This window comes from Papaver somniferum, chromosome 7 (assembly GCF_003573695.1).
Source record: "Papaver somniferum cultivar HN1 chromosome 7, ASM357369v1, whole genome shotgun sequence".
In the NCBI taxonomy this organism is placed as follows: domain Eukaryota; kingdom Viridiplantae; phylum Streptophyta; class Magnoliopsida; order Ranunculales; family Papaveraceae; genus Papaver; species Papaver somniferum.
In genome coordinates this window covers 239,210,045-239,234,022 of record NC_039364.1, presented here as the reverse complement: position 1 = coordinate 239,234,022, position 23,978 = coordinate 239,210,045, and the positions used below count along the sequence as shown (strand labels likewise).

The following is a 23,978-nucleotide window of genomic DNA, read 5'->3' as shown; positions in this document are numbered from 1 at the left end:
AGATGAAAGAAATTTAATCAAGATGATCAGGATCAAGATGATCAAGAAGATGATGATGATGAAAAATGGAGTTCACAACAAAGAAAAAATAAAAATAAGATGGAAGAAGTAGTAAAAGATAGAAAGAAAACGCGAAATAGGGTATGATGATTAATCAGAAATTGAAGAACAGTCGAACGAGAAAAGTTGCAGCGAACATAGAAGGAGAGAAAGAGTAAAAAGATGAAGATGAAGGCGTATTGGAGTATATAAAGGATTGTATCTCCTCTTCCCGAGATATCTCTCTTACGGACGCATTAATGATGAGATAGATACGAAGCGACGGTTGTCAGATCTTGTAGAGACGTGTTGATTGATAAGATGTGAAGTCAATACGTGGGAATAGTCATGCCTAAAACCCGGAAGAATGTCGGTTGAAGGGAATATGAAAAGATGAATAGGAGCGGCAAGAAGACGGTTAAAGTTTCTCTCATCGCACCTTCTTTGAATATGCGATAAGAGAAGAGGCAAAATGTGGGTGCAAAATACCGCACACTCATTAGTTATGCGAACTAGTATGTTTAGTACTATGCGAAGAAGAACGCACATTCATATTCAGACTGACAAATTAGATGATGTCACCGGGTCACAATAAAAGTGTGAAGATTTGTGCATCAGTAAAGAATCTATGCAGCAGTATAAATGTACAAGCAACTTTGATGCGCGTAAGATCCGAAAATATGGGCTTTATTAGCTGTCCTCTATTGTATAAACTCCTATAAAAGGGACCAACTACCATTGTAAAAGGGATATATATCTTTTTGGTGAGCAGAACTTAGAATTTTAGGAGAGAGTATTATTTGCTTCCCAAGTTAGGATTTCATTATATCTCATTTGTATTTGTTCTAAGTTTTTAATATTAGATCTTGAGTATTCATCAATGGTTTTTTAGTTTATTTGATAGATTATTATTAGGGGGTAGTTGTGGAATCTCCAGCAACTACAATGGCTGTTATGATGTGAGTATATCTCCTTCTCTTTAAGTATGACTTGTCTCCGTAGGGAAATTCCGGTAACATTGTTAAAATAAATGTATTAGAAAAGAAAAAGGAAAAAGAAAAAAAAGTAAATCCCGGAGTGAAGTGAAATATTCCGTCTGTTTTCGTAAAAGTGTTGCTATGACTTTTAACACTTTTACATAAACGAAAGGAGTACGTATCTGGAAACCATCAAGTATTTCACATGGTAATAGTGTCAGGATAATAAATTCTAAAAGTGAGTTGATCACAAAAACAAAACTATTATTAGAACGACAATGCGGTGGTAAAGTCAGGTGAAAGGAATTAAACTATCGGTTGGTTTGTATGACAGAACGTTTAATAGCAACTGATACCAAAATGATTCATCGAATTTTAATCATGCTTAAACAGATCTTCATTTCAATGACAGGTGCCTTCCACCATATACTTCATTTTTACCACTCATTAAAGATGAAGGATCTATTGTAGGAACTTGCGATCAAAGAAAAAAACCAAGACGACAAAGAAGACTCGTAGATAACCTATTATTTTCACAGCTATCGTCTTTGGTTATGTTTATAGTCCTCATTTGCATTATAGAGAGAAAGAAGCTCAAGGATGATCCTATCAACTTCAATGTTTTTAGCATAACAATAGAAGTTAATATACATTTATTTATTTCACAAATTATTTTCAATTATCTAATATACTCCATTTAAGGAAATTAAAATAAAATAAAATGAGTGAGAACATGAAAATCCTATAAAGTTGGGCATGATTTAAAAGTTCTACTTACGATGAACCCAATAATGAAACATTTGAAAGGTGAGTGCAAGTTGAAATGGGTAACAAAGTGTGCTTGGCGAAAAGAAAAGAAAATTATTGCGCAGTGAAATTAATCCACAGTAGGGAGATAGGACAGAGTAAATAGCTGCAAGAATTTAAAAGTTTGAAAATTTGCTTAGTGGTGTTGCAAAAGCAAGTTTCAATCTCGCTGAACGGTTTAGCGTTTAGACCACTTTTTGAGCGTCGAACGGTTCAGCGTTTCAATCTCGCTGATAGTTAGACTGCGAGCACCTGGTAGGAGAGAGAACTATCAACTATCACTGTTAATTTTTTTCCAACACTTATTTTTTGATGTGCAACACTTTTTGACCTATCTAACACTCCAATTTAGCCCATATGGGTTAGCCTTAATGCTTACTGCTTAGTAGTGCTAAGGTTACTACACGCGGTGAGTAATCTAACCAGGCCCACCCAAATCTGAAAGTTAATACTACGCATTGGCCACCACGTACTTATCACCGGGCCGTTTTATGTACAAGGCAGTCTAGGCGGCCGCCCAAAGCCCCAAAATATTGGATACCCAATATTTTTCCTTTTTTCTAAATAGATTACGGGAAATTGTAACAGTCGTAGATTTCCCGTAATCTATAAGCGCCTAAATATTTTGTAACAGATATAAGCGCCTAAAAGAATAGCAAATTTTTTGGGGGTAATTTATGCAGAATTACAAGCTGATCGGCATTTAAGGTTTGTTTAATATCCGGTTAGACCGTACTTGAAACGATGCACCCAATGTTTTAGCATAATAATAATACTAGAGCCAAACATTACTAATGCTTCACATCCATCAAGATGAAAACCAAAGAAATTGACCTCTTTTAGTATAAGTTGGTGATTGTCTTTATTACGGCAGTTGTAACCACTTCCTAAGTATAGCCTTTGAAATTAAATTCTAAGAAATGATGTTTATCGCAAAAGAAATGATGTTTATAGAAAAAGAAACAACTAAGAAATGACAAATTTTTGTTGGGTTTCACAACTGGTTACAGTTGCAACCGGCAACTAAAACCCGACGGGCTGTGCAAGGATATGATGTTTGGGTTCGTCGGAAGATGGAGTAATGCAGGAAAGATAATACTAATCATGGTCATGATTTTTGGAAGAGTTAAAAGTTTTAACCATAGAGGAGGCAAAGCTTGGAAACTCTAAACATAACACCTCTAATGTCTTATATATTTGACTATGAACTTGCACAAATCATTTCAATTATATGATGTTACTGATCATCCACCTCTCCACATATAATAACTTGGAAGTTTTTCCTACAGGGTGATGCTTGTGCTCTATGCCATATTTTCACAGGCTGAAGCTATACTAAAGAGCTGTGTTACCTAGTGTCTTGTTTATATTTATTTCTTCAGTAGCTGGTACTACTAGGACAAAAACTCTTAAGAAACAAATATTAAGGAAAATGGAAAAGAGACGAGTTAATGGCTGTTAAGAAACTTAGGAGTTCTTCAAAATTGACTTGCATGCCATAAAGCTAAAGATTTTATCAGAAAAACCTATTAGAATCACTGACTTCGTACTAATATATGTTGCCGTTGAGAGACAACATAACACATAATAGGCATAAACATAAAGGTGCAGACAGCTATAAAAACAATAATAGCTGAGCGAAGTTTATAGTGCGTACCTAGAAGAAATGCCCTTCGAGCCAGAAGGATGAACCCACTTTATATAATTGAATATACGGAAGATACTGGCCAGCTCTTCACTAGGAGAAGACAAATAGAAGAAGCTGCATACTGATGAGAAACTAAAACTTCATGTAAACGAAATCCACAACGAAAAATTGGTAAAAGGAAGGACTTTGTTTCTAAACGCGGATTGATTTCATTGATAACATATACAAATATACTGTAAGAGGGCCTGACCTAGGTTTTTACAAATGAAGAAAACAAAATTAATCAGAGGCCTGCTTTTACTTAACGTAAACTAGTTTTTGTACAGTGGACCCTTTTCTGATAGTCAAAACTGCATGTACACCATTTGACAAGAGCAGAGAAAGGCTCAATCATTGATGGTGCTAAGTGGGAGAAACCAAAAGACTGAGCCAGGTACCTTCTGGAGGGGGCTTGTGGGAGTTGGTAATTGTTGCGGAATTGTGCAACCTCCTCCCAAATTTGGAAACAGATCCTTGAAAGAGCTTTCATTTTGCATTCAAGCATGTATTACCTATGGGACTTATGCACCTTAGTAACAGTTCACACAGCTTCCCTATCTTGCGGTGTACCTGAGGAAGTTTACGGAGCTGTGAGCAGAGCATTATAAGACAAGTGGAAGGAGCGAAGGACAAAAGAAACTGTAAAAGCTAAAAATAACCCAAATCAAACTTCAAAGTATACTTAAGTGAAAGATACATGCAATAGTCAAACAATATAACAAACAAGGTAATTGAGGATACCAACACCGAAACACATTTAGGATTACCAATCATTAAGTATTAGTGCGGTATACCAACACCGAAACACATTTAGGATTACCAATCATTAAGTTTTAGTGCGGTATCAACAATTTTTCTTAGATGTACCATGGGTGCATCCAACAGATCAGATTCTGTAGTCTTCTTTTTTCAACAGGGAAGACAAAATTTTGGATTGAGAAGATCTAAGGCACAAAACAAAAAGCCTTTATATCCTATAAACCCAGTATCTCAAAATTTTAATATCACCAAGGTAAAACATTTACTATCTAGCATAGAACAAAGAGGGCAACATTCCTTGCATTAGAGAAATGAGAGAAAGACGCTTACCTTTCTTAGGTTTGGGTCGCTTGATTTGAGCACCACTTGTAGTTGCGGTGGGAGAGCGAGGTCTTTTGACAGACTCAGACTTCTGTCTTGTCCCAATCTTCTTCGAAGGTATGAAAGCTGAAGGTAACAAGGCATCGACAGCATCTCTTTGTCGCTTCCTTCTTGCTATTAGCCCCTTGGTGGGTGTCTCAATTGTTATTGTTTCTTTTCCATCATCCTTCACTTCGTTTTCTTGATCCTTGCCTTCCGTAGAGGAGAGTGAACTCCCCGACTCTGTTTCGGTCAAAGTTTTATCACTGGTAACTGTTTCTTGCTGTGGTACTGACTTGGTCACACTTCTTGACTTCTCATCTTGCCCCCTCGCAATCTCTTTGCCTTTTGCTTGGTTGAACTTTGCATGTTCTCTTCTCACAGGATCCTTCATATCCTTTGGCCGTTTTCTGCCCTCTTGTTGTACACCTACTTCAATTGGAATATCCTCCTTTATGGGCTTTTTATTCCTATCATCGGAGATAGGTCTGTTCCTATTTCTTCCAAATTTATTATTAGCATTCTCAGCCATGCTTTCAGAGGCTTTCTCACTGTTCTGCTCATTTTCATCAGCATATTTTGTAGTATCTGTTTTTATGCTCTCGGGAGGCTTTGCATGTTTGTGATGAGAATCAGAACTAGGAAGAAGTGAACTTTTCTGAGTGTCTGAAAAGGACTTCTTAAAGACAGACCAATATGGCCTATTTAGTGATACAATCAAATTTCTTTTTTCAGCATTCTTGACTAAGGCACCCCAACTTCGGTTATTCTTTAGCGTAGCTGCATTACCAAAAACCCAGAGAGCAAGCTTTGCCCTTGTCAGAGCTACATTCATCCGTCTCACATCAGCAACAAAACCAATACCACCAGTGTTGATCCCAGGTGCTGCAGAACTTTGATCGGAAGCCCTTACTGTGGAAAGTATCAAAATATCTACCTCACGGCCTTGATAACCATCAACAGTGTTGAATTCCATATCAGCAGTAGAAGCAGGTCCAAATGCACTAGAAAACCGGGAATGCAATAATGAAACTTGACTCTTATATGGAGAGATGACACCCATTCGCCCACCAACAAATTCAGCCGGGTACCTTTAGAAAAAGTGGAACATATTACTGAACTGCTACCAGCCGGAATGTTTATATGTTACAAAATAAACAAACTCTGCTAACAGAACTACCTCTTTTTGAAAAAACGAAGTACTTCAACAGCAGCTTCTGCTTCGGACTCATTACAGAGGGACTGTGAACCGGAACTCCTCCCTCGACTTTCTTGGCCCTCGGCGACATCAAAGAATATGTAGGGTCCAAGATATCTGTCCTCGTGAAATGGTGCTAATTTGCTGGCCATTTGATCACCATTCAGTAATTTGTTGTCATAAAAATGCAAAGAGGGAAACTGGCAAATCTCAGGGTGCATCCTATACTGCAGTAAGTAAATGAATTTTGTCAAAAAGAATCCCTTTGAAATAACTTTGTAAAAAAGATGACATAGTGTAAGAGAAAGGGTTCAAAATTAAGAATGTAAAGTGCAACTTCCATCGTTATGAATATCCTTGTATAGAATATCCTACGTAAATTAACAATCTTACCTGTTTGGTCAGCATGGTGACAGGGTGACCCGCCCTTTGCAAGCGCTCAAACATGCTACACTCGTAAAGATACTTGCTGGCGACCTGAGAAAGTACTGTTGCAGGCAATTGCTTTGGATCACCAACCTTCAAACAGAAAACAATTTAAACACAAGCTTCATATTCTTTTCTAGTTTATTTTTTATGTCCAAGCTTCATTATTGGTTCTTAAAATCGGAAACTTTCAGACTTAACCATGAATCATAATCTTAGATTAATCAATGACAAAACTTACCATAATGCATTTAGTTCCGTTTGATTTTAGCAGCTGAAGGGGAATTAAAGTAGCTGGTTCCAGAGCCTATACAAGCAAAAGAGAAGTACAAATAAAATATTAAAAATAAACAACTTGTAGGAAACAAACATGTTAGAAGAGCCATATGAAGCAACAGAATAAGTACAAGTACTGTACTTGAGCAGCTTCATCAATCACAACAGCATCAAACAGAGTGTGTTCGGAGGAATTCCCAAACTTATAAGCCGATATAGATTCTGAGCAAACACCATAAAGATCTCCACCACAACCACTCAATGTAGTCACCACTATTTTAGCTTCCTTCAATATAGACTTTCGTATTTTATTTCTGAGAGCCCTGATTTCTTCAGAAGCTTTCCTATCACGCGATTGAGAAACGCCAAGATCTCTACAAATCTGTCTCTTTTGTTCATACATTTTTTGTAACTTCTCCCCAAGTGCTGCATCAGACATTTCTTTCGCCTCATCCTCCTTAGGAACCCCACTTTCTGGCAAATTTTTTGAGTCTGAATTTCCATCTTTTAAGTTTGCACGCTTAGCTTCATAAAATCTAATTCTGTCAGTTAGCTGTTCGAGACTAGCACGAAGTCTCATTGAAGCGTCTCCATTCAAATCATTTTTCTCATCATTTTCATTCATTTTTTCTTCTGCCACCCTTTGATCAACCAATGTATCAATAAAGAATGGTAGTGAACATGGATGGACTGTTCTCTGATTTCCAACTCTTACCAGATAGGGTCTATACATTTTCCCATCACTTCCATACAAGCCTTGGTTGGAAATTCTTGATACTAGCTCATCCACAGCCGCATTTGATTGAGCACAGATTAGGACCCTTCCTCTGCCTATATTCTCCATGTACTTGTTGGAATTATCTTCTCCTTCACTCAATTGCCTAGCAACAGCAGCATCTTGCCACGCTTTGGAAACAGCATCAGACTGATTGTTCATTGATCTTGGGATATTGGTGTTCATTGATGCATCAATCTTTCGTGGGGGCGGTAGAGCAAGTAATGCACCAACGATAGCTAGAATTGTCCGAGTTTTCCCTGTACCTGAAAAGGCAATTCAAGTATTATGAATTGTTGACTGAGACAAATCTTAGCTCCATCCAGAAAAACATAAAATCAATAATGCTGAGGCATAAACAAACCTGGAGGGCCCTGGATAAGGGACAACTCAAAGTCCCTACTTGTAACATTATTTCCAATAGCATCACTAATAGCTTGGAGCTGACTGTCATTGAATGACGACTTGAGCACTCGTGCTAGAGGTTCTGGTAGCTTTCCCAATTCAATTTTTCTAGATTTGTTAAAATCATTGGAATGAACTGTTGGCTTCAAGATAACTGGAAGTACAGGTATATCATTCAAGGATGACAGCGCCTGAAATTCTCGAAGTTGAGAAGTAAGGCTCATGATCCGAGCTAGATACCATTTGCTACGATCTACTAAGAGCCTTTTTGCTTTGTTAAAACGTGTTGAGCCATTTTGAAGATACAACCTGATAACTAGGATAATTGACCTTCTTTTGTGGTCCTTTTCGCGCCTATCAACCTGTGCAGAAGGAATCATTACATTAACATAACCAGTTATAAAGAAAAATCTGGGACACCCTAAATAAGGACTTACACCATGTACCTTGTTTGCTTACAACAAAATAATCGACAGGGCCAAAGAATCTATTATGAACCCTTTAATAGAACAAAGAGACCCAATTACCAGTTTCAAGCTCATAATTAAGGTTAGGAGACATCCACATGTACTAACAGTGGAAGATAATCAAGAAAGTTAACGAAATTAAAAGAAAAAAAATGCTACTATTTGGAATCAAGCGCTTGTTAGAAAGGACCAATTAACAGTTACCTTCCCAACGATATGAACATCCTGAGCAGATTTTTGCAGAGGCTGTCTGGTTAGCAAAACCAGGTCATTTTCTGAACACTTAGATTCAATAGATTCACCGTCACTAGGGACACAGCGAACAAGATTAAAATCATCAACCCTATCAACTGACACAACAGATACAAAATCAGACCACATCTCTTCTGATGAAGACGACTCTGCGTAAGAAGTACGAAGTTGAGCTTTGAATTCCTCCAGTACCAATGGCCGGAAAATATCCACGTAATGATCAGGTGATTTAAAACACATGGGCACCTTCTTAAGTTTTGCACTAGTATCACTCTCTTCTTGATCTTCAGGTGAAAGTCCCACAATTGAAAAGTAATCAATTTCTAACATAGGTCTGTACCAGTCATCCAACCTAGGAGGCTTCAAACGCTTAGCTCCAGCATCCATCCTGCGCGCAAAAGCAGATTTATTTTCCATCGGCATATTTAGCTGAATGACTTGTCGCTTGGTAACTGATGTGTTCAGCTTTGCTACTGAAGAAAGGGGACGAGTTGCAGCAACTGCCTTCTCCCAAGGGTCGTTGTCATCATCGGGAATCATAATTTTCAAGACGCTTGGCCTTTTTTCTGTCTCTGTAGCACCAGACATCTTCATTGCTTTCGCAGATTCAAGTGCTTTCTCCCATGGAGCGATATTGTTATCATGCATTAAATCTTTCAGCACAATATTCTTTGGTGCCAAAACCTTACTACCAGATGCTACCCCAAAACGAGCCTGATCTGAAGTTTTCGAACTAATATTTTCAACTGAGCTCTTCTTAAGGGGTTCAACTTTTGTTTTTGATGGGAACAGATCAATGACACCGCCTGTATTTGTTTCCTTTCTTATTCCCTTTTTAGCATCAGAATGCTTCTGTGAAGTCAACCCAGCATTCTTTGCAGTATCTTTCGACTCAAGGGCTGATAGAAAATTTTTATAGTTGCTATTTTCAGAAACAAGTTTCCTACCATGATCATTTGGTAATATGCTTTTCTCAGCAGCAAAATCCAGAGTCTTGGCATCCATACAAGAATAACTTGGATTGCTGTGCGATGGAACAGTCACTTCCGACACCTCTGTCTCTGCCTCATCATCAGAGAGAATGATTAATTTCTCATGACTTTTTACCACAGCCAGGGGTACCAAATCCAAAACCTCTGGATTGCTCTCAAAAGAACCTCTTGTAACAGCAACAATGGAAGAAGACATGTCACTGGGTAATGAAACAGAGAGACGGAAGACTTTCTCCTTCAGTTCATCTAATCCAACGTTATCTGAAATGAAGCAACGAACAACAAACCAACTCAAGTAACTAAAAAAAAAACGTGCCCATTTGTTTTTAATTCATACAGGTAACCATAGCTGACAAGAATACATAATAAAAGATTGAAATGGAGAGACTCACCCCCCAGCATAAGTGTTTCAATGGAACCAATAATCTTTGCAGAATTACCATCATATGAACCTTTAAGTAAACGCATCAATGAAACTACAGATTTCTTCCAGTATATGACTACAACTAAAATTGATGATTTTCCCCAATCAACCAAATCATGAAGCCAATCCACGCTGCATGAATCTCGTACTGATTGCTTGTGCACAGACAGACTAACCTTCTCAAAAACAATAGGGACGAGCTCAAGCAAACGTAAACACGTCATCTGGAAAGAAAAAATCATAATCTTGAGAACTGCCAAGTGACAGGGTAAAAAATATCTTCTCTATGCACATTTATCTCAATAATCAGCATAGCCTTAAAAAAAAATATGCTAACACCAAGGTGTAGTCCATGCTTTTACAAACAATTAAGACGAAATACAATGCACGGAAAATGAAACAAAAAGGTTTATGTTTATCTCAAAGAATTTACCTGCGAAGGCTTCTCATTGATATATCTTTTCCCTTCTAGTAACAATTTCTTCATAGATGGCCACATACTCTCAGATAATAAGCGACTAAAACTCTTCCAAGATTTTAAATCCACTGTTGGCTCAAGACTATTTACTGGTGAAGCATCGAAATCAGGCTGCGGCAGAAAACCTCCTTGGGATGAGAACGTTGAGATATTTGAATTACCAACTGGATTACCTGGTTTATTCTCAAGAGACGAGGTTACATCTTGCAGAAGTTTGCGTAGAATAAACAAGAAATGGTGCAAGAAGGGAAAGTTTGATACAACGTTCTCCAATTGGACCTGTCACATTATAAACATGTTTTGTAAGATCAGTCTTTTTCACAGATTCCATATGTTGACAGTATACTTATATGAGATTTTTTTAAAAACTACATAAACACTGACACGTGTTTTGAAGAAAGATCTTTAAAAACTTGGATGAAAGAGTACATAGCACATCACCAGTTTTAGTGCATGTATCAATCCCAAATAAACAGCAGAAAGTGAAGCTCCACTTGAACAAAGAAACTGCAGTCCAGATGCAAGACCCTTCGTATTTGAAACATGCTCGAGGATAAGCCTATCAACTTGTCTCACACTCTGCACAAAAAAGAAAGTATTATAGCTGTAATACAAAGTAATTGAATAGACGCCAAGAGCTTGGTATCCACTCAGGCATTTGGTTATAACAAGGTTCTTGAAACAAACTTCCAAAGAACATTTTAAGTTAGTATCCTTACATCGTTTGGATCCAGAAGTAATAGCGTCAAGCTCTCAGCCATACTTGGCTCCCATTTCCATTGCTTCCAAAGTTCGCCTTTTTCCAATTGGACAACATAATGAGCAGCACACCTGAAAGATCCAAGCTCCGGTAATCACCTACCCACCCATAAAACTAAATTGACAGATGCAGGATCCTTCTATAGTGCCGTAATCACCTGGCCTACGGAGCCCAGATGGGTTCCGACGGCTGATTTTTTTGGAGAAAACTTTCTCACCATTTCAGTGATTTATTTGGAGAAAACTTTCTCACCATATCCTTTATGAAATACAACCCATCCGAAAATGCCAAGCTCCTTAAAAAAAAATTGTTTCCTTGCAGATAATGGACCACTCAATGACCTCTAAACTCAACTGAACTTTGATGGGTAAGATATTTAAATTGTATGCTTTACATTGAGGATGATCTTAATAGTGAGCAGCTTCGTAAAAATCAGTGCTTAGATCACCAAGAACGTGCATCCCACATGTCACTGACAGATGCACTGCCAGATTAACGCTCCATGATGATCGGCCGCATTTATATATCATTAATGCAGTATAAGGTATTACTAAACAATAAGTAAAAGTAACTATCAAGGTAAAAAAAGAAAACCGAAGGCAGGATTTAAAACCTCTTGAATGTCTTTATTAAAGGAAGACACATCTCTGATACTTTGATTGAATTATTTGACACCCTTCCATCTCCACCGTCATCAGAACCAGTTGGTGCCTCCCACCCAATTGAGGTTAGTATTGTTCCAGCATATTTTTGTAGCCAATCTTCAACCGACAATGCCATTTCTGTAATGCTTTCAGGCTCTAACAGAGAAAATCGAGATAAAGACCACAGAACAGCCTTGGAAAATGATATGGGAAGGGCTGAGGGCTGAACTTCAACTAGAATATCAAGCCATAACATCGGAATACACATCCACTCTCTACAGTCCTGAGAAGTCAGTTTGCATTGGGCACTAAAGTCGCTCCAACAGCTAGCATCCTTCTCATGAGAAAAGAGTACCTCATCTTCATCTTCATTAAAATCAACAGAACTATTCCCAACAGAAATGGAGTTCCCATTCAACATTGAGCTTATCAAAGCTGCAGCATCAGAAACTATAATAGCGTGAATAAGATCAAAAGCTGGTTGACGCAGGGAATTGTGAAGAGATGAATCCTTCAGAGAACAGATTAAAGAAGGACCCCTGCCCAATACGAAAACTTCAGAATTATAAGCTGCTTAAGAAATTATATGAATGAAGTTCTAAAAGGACATACATTTATATAATATATATCATATACCGTACCACATAATACATACATAATATGTATTACAAGTTTATATAATACATACAGAGTTATAAATAATACCGTACCACATATGCGCGCACTCAAAAGGTGGACAAGGCGGGTTCATCTTATAGCCTCTATGTATAATACGCAGAGCTATCTGAAAAATAACATCATGCAACAAACAGCAAAAATAAGCTCGAAGTATAGGAATTAATGTTCAATGCACTACACTGTGATACATTGCCTATTTTTACATGTTTATTTCACAACAAACCCTAGAAAGATGTGAAAATCATTAAGCGACCATGAAGAGATAACAATTTCCTAACCTGGCAAGCCTTCTTCCTCATTAGAACACTGAAGTTACTGCTCATATTTACTTGATGAAGGAAAAAATAGAGAAAGTGCCTACGCTGTTTTTCATGCTCCCCATCTTGCAAGGCTTCAAGAGACTACACAGATGTGGTGAATTACACTTCTTCAGTATTTCATAAATGAAAAACACATATCACGGCTCCTCAGAAAGGCAAGAAGTAGATAATAGGAGTTTGTAATTTGAGGTACAAATAAAAAAACAGTTTGATTCACGAACATGCCTGTAAAAATGGCTCGAAAAGATCAAAAATTTCTTTATGGCTTTTCTCGTTTCGAGTATGAAAACACTGGCCCACTAGAGTGTTGCGCATCACACTTGGTGACGATGTGGTCCTCAACCATAGCTTACATCCTGAAATCACATGCAAAACGAAATACATTTAGTAAATTTTAAGTAACACGGCATCTTTACAAATTGACAGCATAGGGAACCCACCAAGCATTTCAAATAGCAGCCGCAAGCAGTTGACTGCATGACTAAATTCAAGGGAATCATCGCTAACATGGTCGAGCACAATGTTAACAACAGATGGATACCTCTCCAATATCCCTTCTTCAAACGCTGAAGGCTCTAGAAACCCAAGCCTTTAAAATAATGACACATAGAATAAGAAAATCAAATAATCATGCCACTAGGAAAGAAAATGTATATGAAGATTACGTTAAAGTCAGCAAGTTTCTTACAATGCTTTGATGCCAAGCCATACATTTATCCGCTCAAGCTGCAGTCTAGGTCTTGAAGACTCTATCACAGACGGCAAAGATTCTTTTTCTAAGTAACCAATGCATTTCTTTAGTAAGGGCTGCAATGGCTCCAATTCTGCTGCCATCCTACAAAATTAGATATCATCGAACAGAAACAAATTTAGCAAAGAGCTTGAGACATAGAAGTAACGGCTATGACAGCACAAGAAACATCAGGTCTAAAAAAAAGACCCAATAATGGTTTGGTTATCACTAAAGCAGCAGCATAATCACCTTTACCACAAGCATATCACTGAGGTATTCAAAATTATACATTATCGAATTCAGTTACTAGGGCACTTTCAACAATGAAACTGACTCAATGCTACATTTACCTATCCTCAACAAGGAATCACAGACTTATCGTGCTGTCCAGGGTCATAAACAAATATTTACAAAAAAAAAACAAAAAAAAAAGGAATGGAAAACCATGTAAATGAAATGATGATAGGTTTCACTTGTGGTCGAATTTTAGTAACTATAAATTACAGATGTTGAAGTATCTTTTGCGCAGCTTTTATGATACTTAACTTAATGTCACTTTGATGAAATTAGGAGAGACTGGAAATATTTCGAAAGAGATTCATGATTCCCAGCACATACGAGTTCGGATATAACAAAATATGGGTTTCTTAAGGCTACTCAATCTGCACAATGGTGATCAGGAATTTACATTTACATAAGATATAGCTCAACTATTTTTACCACAGAATTTACACAATAAACTCCTCCTAGTCAAATACTTGGATCTATTTGTTTACCACCAGTAATCTACAGCAAATAATCGCTACCATTACGAGTATCACAAAAGCAATACCTCAACTTTCCATTATCCCCAGCAAGGCGATGACCAATTGAACGAGCTCCTCTACTTTTCAGGAAAAGTAGTGCATAAACACCCTGAAGAAAAATAATAAAATTTTAGTACCAAGAGTTATGGAGCAAAAGCTGATAAAAAAAAAAGATTGTTTCTTCAATACGTATGCTCCAGCAGAAACCAATGGACGAAAATTACCGGATATTGGTGTTGTCCAGTCAACTTCAACTCATGAGAATCATCAACTGCTTCAATGAATATTTGGAACTCATTGGCCAAAGATTGGTCATCTAATAAAATGGGGTAAGTTAACACCTAGAACAGATAAACACAACTTTATCTTAGTATGCCGAAATGTTCACGTAATAAATCACTTGAAACAGAACAATTGTCAAAAAACAAACAATAGGAAAGAATCCTTACCTCGTACATGACACAAACAACTTCAGCATTGTGAAGCTCTCCATCATAATCTCCTTCAGATATCTTAGCATTTAGTTCTTTGAGGTGGTGAGTAACCCTTTCCTCATCAAGACTCTGTAATACTTTCAAAAGAGGGATAATGCAACTCGCCTCATACTCAGTACTATACATTTCTTGAGCTTGATGATGCTGAGATACGCACAGCACGCACTGCCGCATTTCTTGAGAAATTCTCTTCCAAAGTAGTTTAAGTGGAGAATCATCACCTTTATCTTTGAAATAGTTGTAAAAGGTTTCAAGAAGTGGTCCCATTAAACCCCATGAGGCACACCAAATATGTTCTTCTTTTGGCAAATCAATCAAATAACTGAAGGTATCTGCAAACCTGCATCCAGAATTTTTATTAAGAAAATAGCAACATGTGAAATCAAACTTTGAGCTACCCACCCCATCATAACCTAAATCCTCAATCACAAAAGTAAGTCAGCAAACTGGAAAACCCTCTTCACACAAGCTCAAAAACCCACTTAAATACATAATCTAACGAATGCACCTCATTCTAAAATCTAAGTTACAATTGAAAAGAAGTTCCAAAATGGTCCCAATTAAATTCTGAATCCTCCCAAAGTATAAATTGAAAACCTAACTTAATCAAAACTACACGAATGACAAAAAAAACTAACCGAAATAAAACCCCCCAAAATAGACATACAAACTCATGTTTGAAGTTCCAAATGGGGAGCTCAAAAAAGTAATGAAAACAACGACAATAATCTAAACCCCAAATCTAACAAATAAGTCAGCAAAACGAATACACCACATAACGTAAAAGCTATAACCCATACTAGCTGCTTAATGCAATGAATCCACTATATTTCTAAACTGAATCAAAAACAAAGTCACAAAAGAAAATCCTAACATTCAATTAATCATTATCCCAAATTCATAACCTAACTAACAAATTCGCAAATCTTCCAAAAACAATTCTTCCAGGAACACATAACCCACAAAATCCATTCCATTAGTAATAAAAACCACTGCATATCAGTAACCTATACATAACCCCAGCATTTTCAGAAACTGAACCCAGAAACACTCAAACTTATCCAAACAACTCCAACCTCAAAAAACCCCAAATTCGAACAATATTTTTGAGAAATTGGTCTCACAAATCCCATCCTTCACTATCAAAAAAGTACAATCCATAATATATACATATAGAGAGAGAGGGAGCAAACGAATTACCATTGTTCTTTGTGAATAAGCTTGTTATCATCATCATCAGAATCATCTTCAATGATTCTCCATCGATCTAACAACTCACTCCGTGTTATTACTTTCTTCGCCATTTCGAGATTTCAGAAAACCTTGCGATTAGGGGTTTTCATGCTAATTAGGGTTTTGTTCTTTTCTTTTTTCGTCTGAGGAGTGGTGAAGACGGAGCGGAGGAACAAAAGAAGAAAAGAAATAGAAATAGATATTGGAATATATGAAGTGACGATTCTGTCCTCGTTCTCCGACCTGTGTTCCGAGTTATTAGGGCGCAGTGTCGCGCGGTGTTCGAGGCGGGAAAGTACAGCACCAGTTTTTGAAACGAGATGGGGAAGAAAGGCGGACGTTTTTCAATGGAAATGGAGAAACAGGATTAGACAGCACAGTATAGTTGGACCGTTTTTAATACTCCTATTAGATACCTGGTTCACCTTTCCGACAAATCCAATTAGTATGACACCAAACCTGGCCTATCTACTCTTGAACTTGCTAGGCTGCAGTGTGACCAAGTATTTTCAAGTACATTTTCAATAACACTTGCAACCCATGTAGAGTTTGTCATTCTGTGCAGACATGTACCAGTTAGGTTGATACAATTGTGCTTAGCAATATGCTTGGTGATCTCCATGAACCATTTTTTGGGGACTACTCAAAAATGGTGGGGATTACTTTGTGATAGGAATGTCTATCCTATACTTATAAGGGGTGTCCTAAAGTGTGGAAATGACTAATCTACCCTAAACCTAATTAAAATTAAAACTAATCTAATAAACACACACACATATATAACCTAATCTAAATTATTAACAAAACAAAATCAAAATCATAACAAATCCATTATTTTTAATTTTTCACAAAATCATAACAAATCCATTATTTTGTTCTTCTCTTCTTTCCGCTTCATCGTCTCGATTCAAAAAAAAATCCACAAACCCATTACTTGGTTGAAAAAATGAGTAGTAATCATCAAAATGAGTTGAAAATGGAAGTTGCGGAGAGAAGTTCGGCTAGGAATTATGTAAAACTGTTTGTCGAACTAGCCAAGCTCAGCTTTAATGGAGTTTTTTCTTTCAGAGAAAAGTTTGGTTACCTCGCAAAAAAAAAATCCCAGCCGAACTTTTAGTTCGGTTACGTCGCAACTTTTTTTTCTTTTTCTCCTAGCCGAACTTTTAGTTCGGTTACGTAGCATTTTTTTTCTCCTAACCGAACTTTTCTCTGAAAACCTATATATTGAGTTCGGTTTCGTCGATTTTTTTTCCCAGCCGAACATGTGGTTCGGTTACGTCGCAATCCTAGCCAAACTTTTTTCTGAAAGCAAAAACTCCATTAAAGCTGAGTTCGGCTACCTATGTTTTCAGAACCATTAGCCGAACTACACTTGCAGATGAGTTCGGCTACCTGTTCTTCAGATGTCCTAGCCGAACTCTATTTCCATGGTCGAAATCAGTTTATAAATTTTTCATTTTTTTCGAAAGATTTTGCCAGTTCAAGCAACATTAACTAAATTTGAAGTATACATAAGTACCCAAAATCCTCATTTCGAAATCAACCATCTTATAAAAAAAAAACCTTCTTCTCAAGAATTATTCTTTTAAAAACACCGAATTAATTAATCTAACCTCACTAATTAATCATTACACTAACACTAACTAATCATTACACTAACTAATTTAATTACCAAGGGCAAGTTTGGTATTAAAAAAACTTAGATAAGGGGTGATTCATTATTACTTCTAATATCCACCCAAAAAATAGAGAGTAGTTCCCCACCATTTTTGAGTAGTCCCCAAAAAACGGTTCATCTTCATAGTATGCCCAACCACTTGCATGTATCAAACCAAAACATAATGTGATTAGTCACATACAAATCTCATAAAAGCCTAGTAAAATATAAGATAAGACAAGTGTTTGAAGTGGGCTTTACATGTTAGCAAATAGTCTTAATAGGCAATTTGGGCCTCTACATTTGCACTTTACTCTGGTGGGTCATCTTTGGTCTTTACCACTTCAAAGCCATCCGCAATGGAAAACCTAATTAAGAAATTTGTATTGACACATTGTTGGCCATGTCATACCAACTTCAGTTTCATCTGTATCACAAGTCCATTTATTAACTTCTTCACTCTCTACATTTGCATACATGTCATCATATTTGTTTTGATCAGTTTTATATTCTTGATACTTCTCAATATCTTCTCCTTCCCCATCCAAGTATGTATCATGTTCTTCTTCACAAACTGATTCATCCTCATTGCATGCTGAATTGCTACTATGAGAGTCATCCTCTATTAGAAAATCTATGCCTATCCAAGTTTGTACTCTCAGGTAATACATCAAGTTCTTCTTCAGCTAAAATATCTTCAAGTGTATCATGGTCTTCACTAAACATAATGCTATGTAAGCTACCTATTCTTAGTGCATATTAAGTTTTCTTTGATGCAAAAGATTTTGTAAGTGTTGACATCTTTTTGGTAGGTGTAGTCTGCTGACTAGGGTGCTCAGTTGGCATCTGAGTTGGCTCCACAAAGGTTCATGACTAGCCATCTCTGAATGTTGCTCTGTAGATTGCTGACTAGGCCGGCTCTCTTGTTGGAAAAAATACATTGTCTTCTTCGGTTGGCTCATAACTAGGCTCCTCCTCTACTACATTGTCTTTTTAAGTAACATTTAAGAACCTTTTAACCACCACAAAAATGGTAACCTATTCTTTTGGTTGTATACTTGAACCAACTTCATCATCAACACCATCTTTGATAATATTCAATGCTTCTCTATATGTCATGTACAAGTGAACTTCATTTGGTATATCTTGATCCGGTTCATTTCAAAACTTCAACAGGCTTTGTTCATCCTCAATATCATATAGAAAACCCTTTCTCTAAGTACTGAAATAAACGTTGAGCACCATCAAACTCCTCAATACAATCATGCACACTCTTCAACTATCCAATCATGTTCAAAAGGTCACCATCATATTTAGGCCAATGAATATGCTTCCCATTGATGTAGTCAAACATATGAAACCCACTAGGAGTTGTTGCTTAGGTTAATATCATAATGAGTATAGAATCTTTTATACCATAGTTATACCTATCACTGCAATAAAATCATATACAAACACTTCAAAATCATATTTCAAATAAACAACAACCCTAAAAAACCAGATTACCCAAAAAATATCATCATACAATCTTAAATGAAATTAAATCAAGCACAAATAAACCAAATATTACAAAAAATCGAAATATAAATCATTATATACTCATTCTCACCACAGTAACCTAGTTCATACCATGAAAAGGAAAGAAAAAAAACAATCAACGAAAATAAGCAGAGAATGATGAAATAAACTCTAGAAACTTTAAACTAACATGCATCACAATATACCCATCATCGTAAAACGAACGATATTTAAAGGACCACAAGAAATCGAAACAAAACCCTAAGATTCAGAAACTTACAGTCGATTAGGGTTAAGATTCATCGAGAAACAACAAAATTGAACCAACGATAAACCTTAGATATATTTCTCTTAAATAAACTATGAGGATTTTGATTTACCTTTAACTTTAAACGACATCGATTTGGGTATTTTTATTTTTTTCATTCTCTCTCTCTACAACTACGATTTAGAGATTTTTTTTTCCCTGAATGACATTCTTGCCAATACATAAGGGTAGTTGAAGAGACAAGCGATACTTGTCTCGATATTATGTTAAACTCAAAAAGGAACTCAATCTTAGCCATTCAATTACTGACAGATATTTACAGTCGTTCGGAAAATAACACAGATGTATTGCACGTGCCTAGACTTTGTTTTTTGCGAAAGGGTACTTTTGTTATTTAACCAAAAATATGACCCTCGTACACGTTTTATATGTCATTCGTCTTCCATCTAGAGAGATAACTTTTAGAGAATTGCTCGGTTGAACCCTCCAAACGTTGGTATATCACGGTTGGTTGTCATATTTTAGTATCAAAACTCAAAAGTCGCTTGATTAGTTCACTAAAGTCAACTTCATTATGTTAGACTATGAAGTCTAGAAATGTTGAGACATACAAGTATTACTCTGAAGACCTGAAGATTCTGAAGACGCATTGACATCAGCGAAGATATATATCATCCTTCTACTTGAGATTAGTAATACAAGATTTGACTTGTTTCCATTTTTATACCATTGCTTTCAAGTCGTTTAGATTGAAAACATAACATGCGAAGTTATATACATGAAACTCTAGTATTGACTCGATCATCTTATTATGATCAAAATGTCAAGGAAGAATATACAAGTTGAAGTTGTTTTACAACTTATATATATTAAATTACGAAGTATAACGCTTATCTTTTGAATTTCGTAATTGAGACAATTTGTATGGACTAAACTTCAATATAATTCTGAGAGCACCAAGTTACTGAGTCTCAATCAGGATATACATTAAAGAGTTTTATCTCATTCTCAACTCAATCAGTAAATCAAACAGATATAAATCCGTGTTATGAGAATAACTCGGATGGTACCAAAACCAATGTTTGAGTATCAATCAAGTCATATCCAACAAACAAGGTTGGATTTATCAACTATGATTGAATTATGCACAACCTGTGATATTTCAATTATATAACGAAAATATAATGCGGAAAAGAAATAACATAGACACCGGAAATTTTGTTAACGAGGAAACCGCAAATGCAGAAAAACCCCAGGACCTAGACCAGACTTGAACACCATACTGTATTAAGCCGCCACAGACTCTAGCCTACTGCAAGTTAACTTCGGACTGGAATGTAATTGAGACCTAACCAAGTCTCACACCGATTAAGGTACAGTCGCGTTCCTTACTCCCCTTGAATCTCGCAAGACCCTGTGCACTTGATTCCCCTAGCTGGCGTCCTTTACAGCCTAGAAGTTGCTACGACCCAAAGTGGAAGACTTATAAACAAATCTGTCTCCCACAGATAAGTCTATTTCATTTGTTGTTTCCGTCTAAAGATAAAGATCAAGGTGAATAGGAAACTCAACTAATAATCCAGTTTTATACTCCCGGAGAGAAGCCTAAAAATATTAGTCACCTCACAATAACCTAACTAATTAACAGAAGAAGTTATTGCGGAATCACAAGAGTCTGAGACAAAGAAACTGTTGTGATTATTTTTTAACATCTTACATATCGGAGATAAATCTCAAGAAAATCTTAGAGAAGATTAAACTCAACAGGATATAAAAAGTAAGATCAGGATACACAACTACAGAGAAAATAGTTGGACCTTCCCAAATGAAGTCTTCAATTCGTTCACCCTAATAATGGTTTTCAGAAGAAATGTAAACATATGTTAATGGAGAATCGACTCTAATTTGCAACTGAACACACGAGAGTGTCGGGATTAGATTCCCCAGATGCTAGAGTTCTCCCTTATATAGTCTTTCAAATCAGGGCTGCTTACAATCAAAGCTAAGATATCTTAGTAACAAAGCAATTAATATTCACTGTTAGATGAACTCCTGATTTAAGATTCTTTTTTTTTTTTTGCTGAATCACATTTTTCATTAATGGAAAGACTAAAAAGTCAGGCTAAAATACAGGACAGACCAAACAAAAGGGAAAAATACAAAAACAGTAAAGAAACAGAAACCATATCTAAGCCCAAACAAAGGAAAAAGAGGCCCAACAGCAGCCTAAAAATGACTACTCATACATGACCCTCAGATTTTGAAAAATTCAATCACTTTGTTGTCATATATATTACTCCAGTTGGGGCCCTTCACCCTATATTTTCCTTCATTGACAGTCTGCCAAATTTTACTCTTGAAACACATGAGATTAGTTTTCTTCTCATCAAATAGTTTAGCGTTCCTTTGAAACCAGAAATCCTTCATGGTGGTACAAGCTGCTATCATCCATAACTGCTTAACTTATGGACTTTTACCTTTGGAAGCTTTAAAGATATCCTCAAAAGAACAAGGAATACCAAATCCAAACACTGTATTAAGCTACTTCCATACCTGAATGTTGAATTGGCATTCCCATAAAGTATGCTGCATACTGTCCTGTTCTGCAAAACAAATACAACAAACTGAAATCATATCATAACCCCTACTCCTCATTATTTCATCATCCACATACACTCCCTGCATCAGCTTCCAGACATTGCAACCAATGCTAGGATGAATGAAATATTGCCAAATTCTTTTAGTCCAAGACAAAGTAATTCCTCTTTCCCTTATTTTCTCAACAACATCTGTTGTTGAAAACTTTCCATCTTTGCCTGCAATCCACATCCTCTTATCACTACCTCCAATTATTACAGGCAAACTAGTAGATGAAATAACATGTTGTAACTCAGCGGGAATCCTCTAATTTCCTTCATATATCAAATCTTGTACCTTCATTCCAATATTTCTCTTAACATAATCAGTATAACCTATTGTACTGATCAAAGAAACATCAGCATACTAAACATCAAACCACACAGAAATTGATGCTCCATTACCCACATTCCACCTTATATCTTCTTGTAACACATTCCAATCCCATTTCAAACCATTACCTACTGAATATTGCTTCCAACTAGCACTCCATTGCCCCTACTTGTTCTGAAATTTGGCAGCAAAAAATAATGCCCATTCTTGATCAGAATTAAGTATCTTCCATAACATCTTCATTAATAGTGATCTATTTATCACTTCCAGCCTTTTAATACCAAGACCCCCTTCTTCATAAGGTTTACATACTCTCTCCCATGATATTGTTTTAAATTTCCTCTTCTCTCCATCACCAGTCCACAAAAGGTTTATAATTATTTTTTCACAAACTTTAATGATAGAAGCAGGCCACTTGTAGACTGACATATTATAGATAGACATACTGCATTGAACAAGAACCAGTCTATCTTGAAATGAAAGCATATTACCTTTCCAAGAAGCCAGTTTCCTCTGAAGTAGTTCAACAATAGGCCAAATCATTGCTGAAGTTATCCTTCCTGGAGCAAGTAACACTCCCAGATATTTATCTGGAAATTTTGCAACCTCCATGTTGACAAGATCACTAATCAATTGCTTCCTCTGTGGTGTGGTTCCATCCACAAAAAGCTTACTTTTGAGCTTATTGATTATTTGACCAGAGCTTGCTTGATAACAATCTAAGAGTTTTAAAAGGTTTGTAATACTCTTTTTTCCTCTATTACTGAAGATAAAAACATCATCTGCAAAAAACAGATGAGTTGGACGAACACCTTTTTTTGTCACCATTGGTTGCATCTTACCCTTCTCCACTAAAGCTGAGATATTTCTGCTCAAAACATCCTCTATTAGCACAAACAAAATTGGAGATAATGGGTCTCCTTGCCTTAATCCCCTCTCAACTTGAAAAAAGGCACATGGACCACCATTGACCATTACTGAAATTCTTGCTGATCTGAATAGAGTAATCAACTAGTCACACCAATCTGAGGAAAATCCATACTTCCTTAGAACTTTAATTAGGAACTCCCAACTAACTGTATCATAGGCTTGGGAAATATCAAGCTTGATTACCACATTCCCTCCTCTTCTTTTGAATTCCATTTCATTCACAAGTTCAGATGCCAGCATTACTTGTTCATGAATGCTTCTCCCATGCACATAAGCAGCCTGCTGAGGAGATATTAACTTCTTCATTAATTCACTCATCCTACTGGTGATCAACTTTGTAAAGATTTAAAAACCTTATTGCTTAAACCAATGGGCCTCAACTGATTTGTAGTTTTTTCACCTTGAGTTTTAGGAAATAAGACTAAGAAACTTGAATTCATTCCTTTGGGTATAAATTTCCTCTTCCAATAGAATTGAATAGCATCAACTAAGTCAGATTTGATTATCTCCCAACATCTTCTATAAAATATGCCTGAAAATCCATCTGGTCCAGGAGCACTGTCTGGATCCATTTCAAACACAATTTTCTTTATCTCTTCTTCATCAGGAATTGCATCCAATTTAACTTGATCTTCATCATTAACA

General features: G+C 36.5%; 1 protein-coding gene across 1 annotated transcript; it reads right to left on the bottom strand.

Annotated features, from left to right (window-relative positions):
* Positions 1-3,656: 3,656 nt before the first annotated feature.
* Positions 3,657-16,164, bottom strand: LOC113299953. The gene is made up of 22 exons (XM_026549083.1): positions 15,958-16,164; positions 14,713-15,097; positions 14,488-14,604; positions 14,290-14,372; positions 13,413-13,559; positions 13,165-13,313; positions 12,950-13,080; positions 12,683-12,805; positions 12,437-12,510; positions 11,696-12,265; positions 11,042-11,153; positions 10,764-10,901; positions 10,278-10,601; positions 9,813-10,068; positions 8,381-9,681; positions 7,669-8,071; positions 6,672-7,570; positions 6,495-6,560; positions 6,221-6,346; positions 5,810-6,054; positions 4,600-5,720; positions 3,657-4,080 (listed from the first exon to the last, which is right to left on the bottom strand). The coding sequence occupies exons 1-22, from the start codon at positions 16,059-16,061 to the stop codon at positions 4,052-4,054; spliced, it is 6,903 nt and encodes a 2,300-aa protein (XP_026404868.1). The 5' UTR covers positions 16,062-16,164; the 3' UTR covers positions 3,657-4,051.
* Between the last annotated feature and the right edge of the window lie 7,814 nt (positions 16,165-23,978).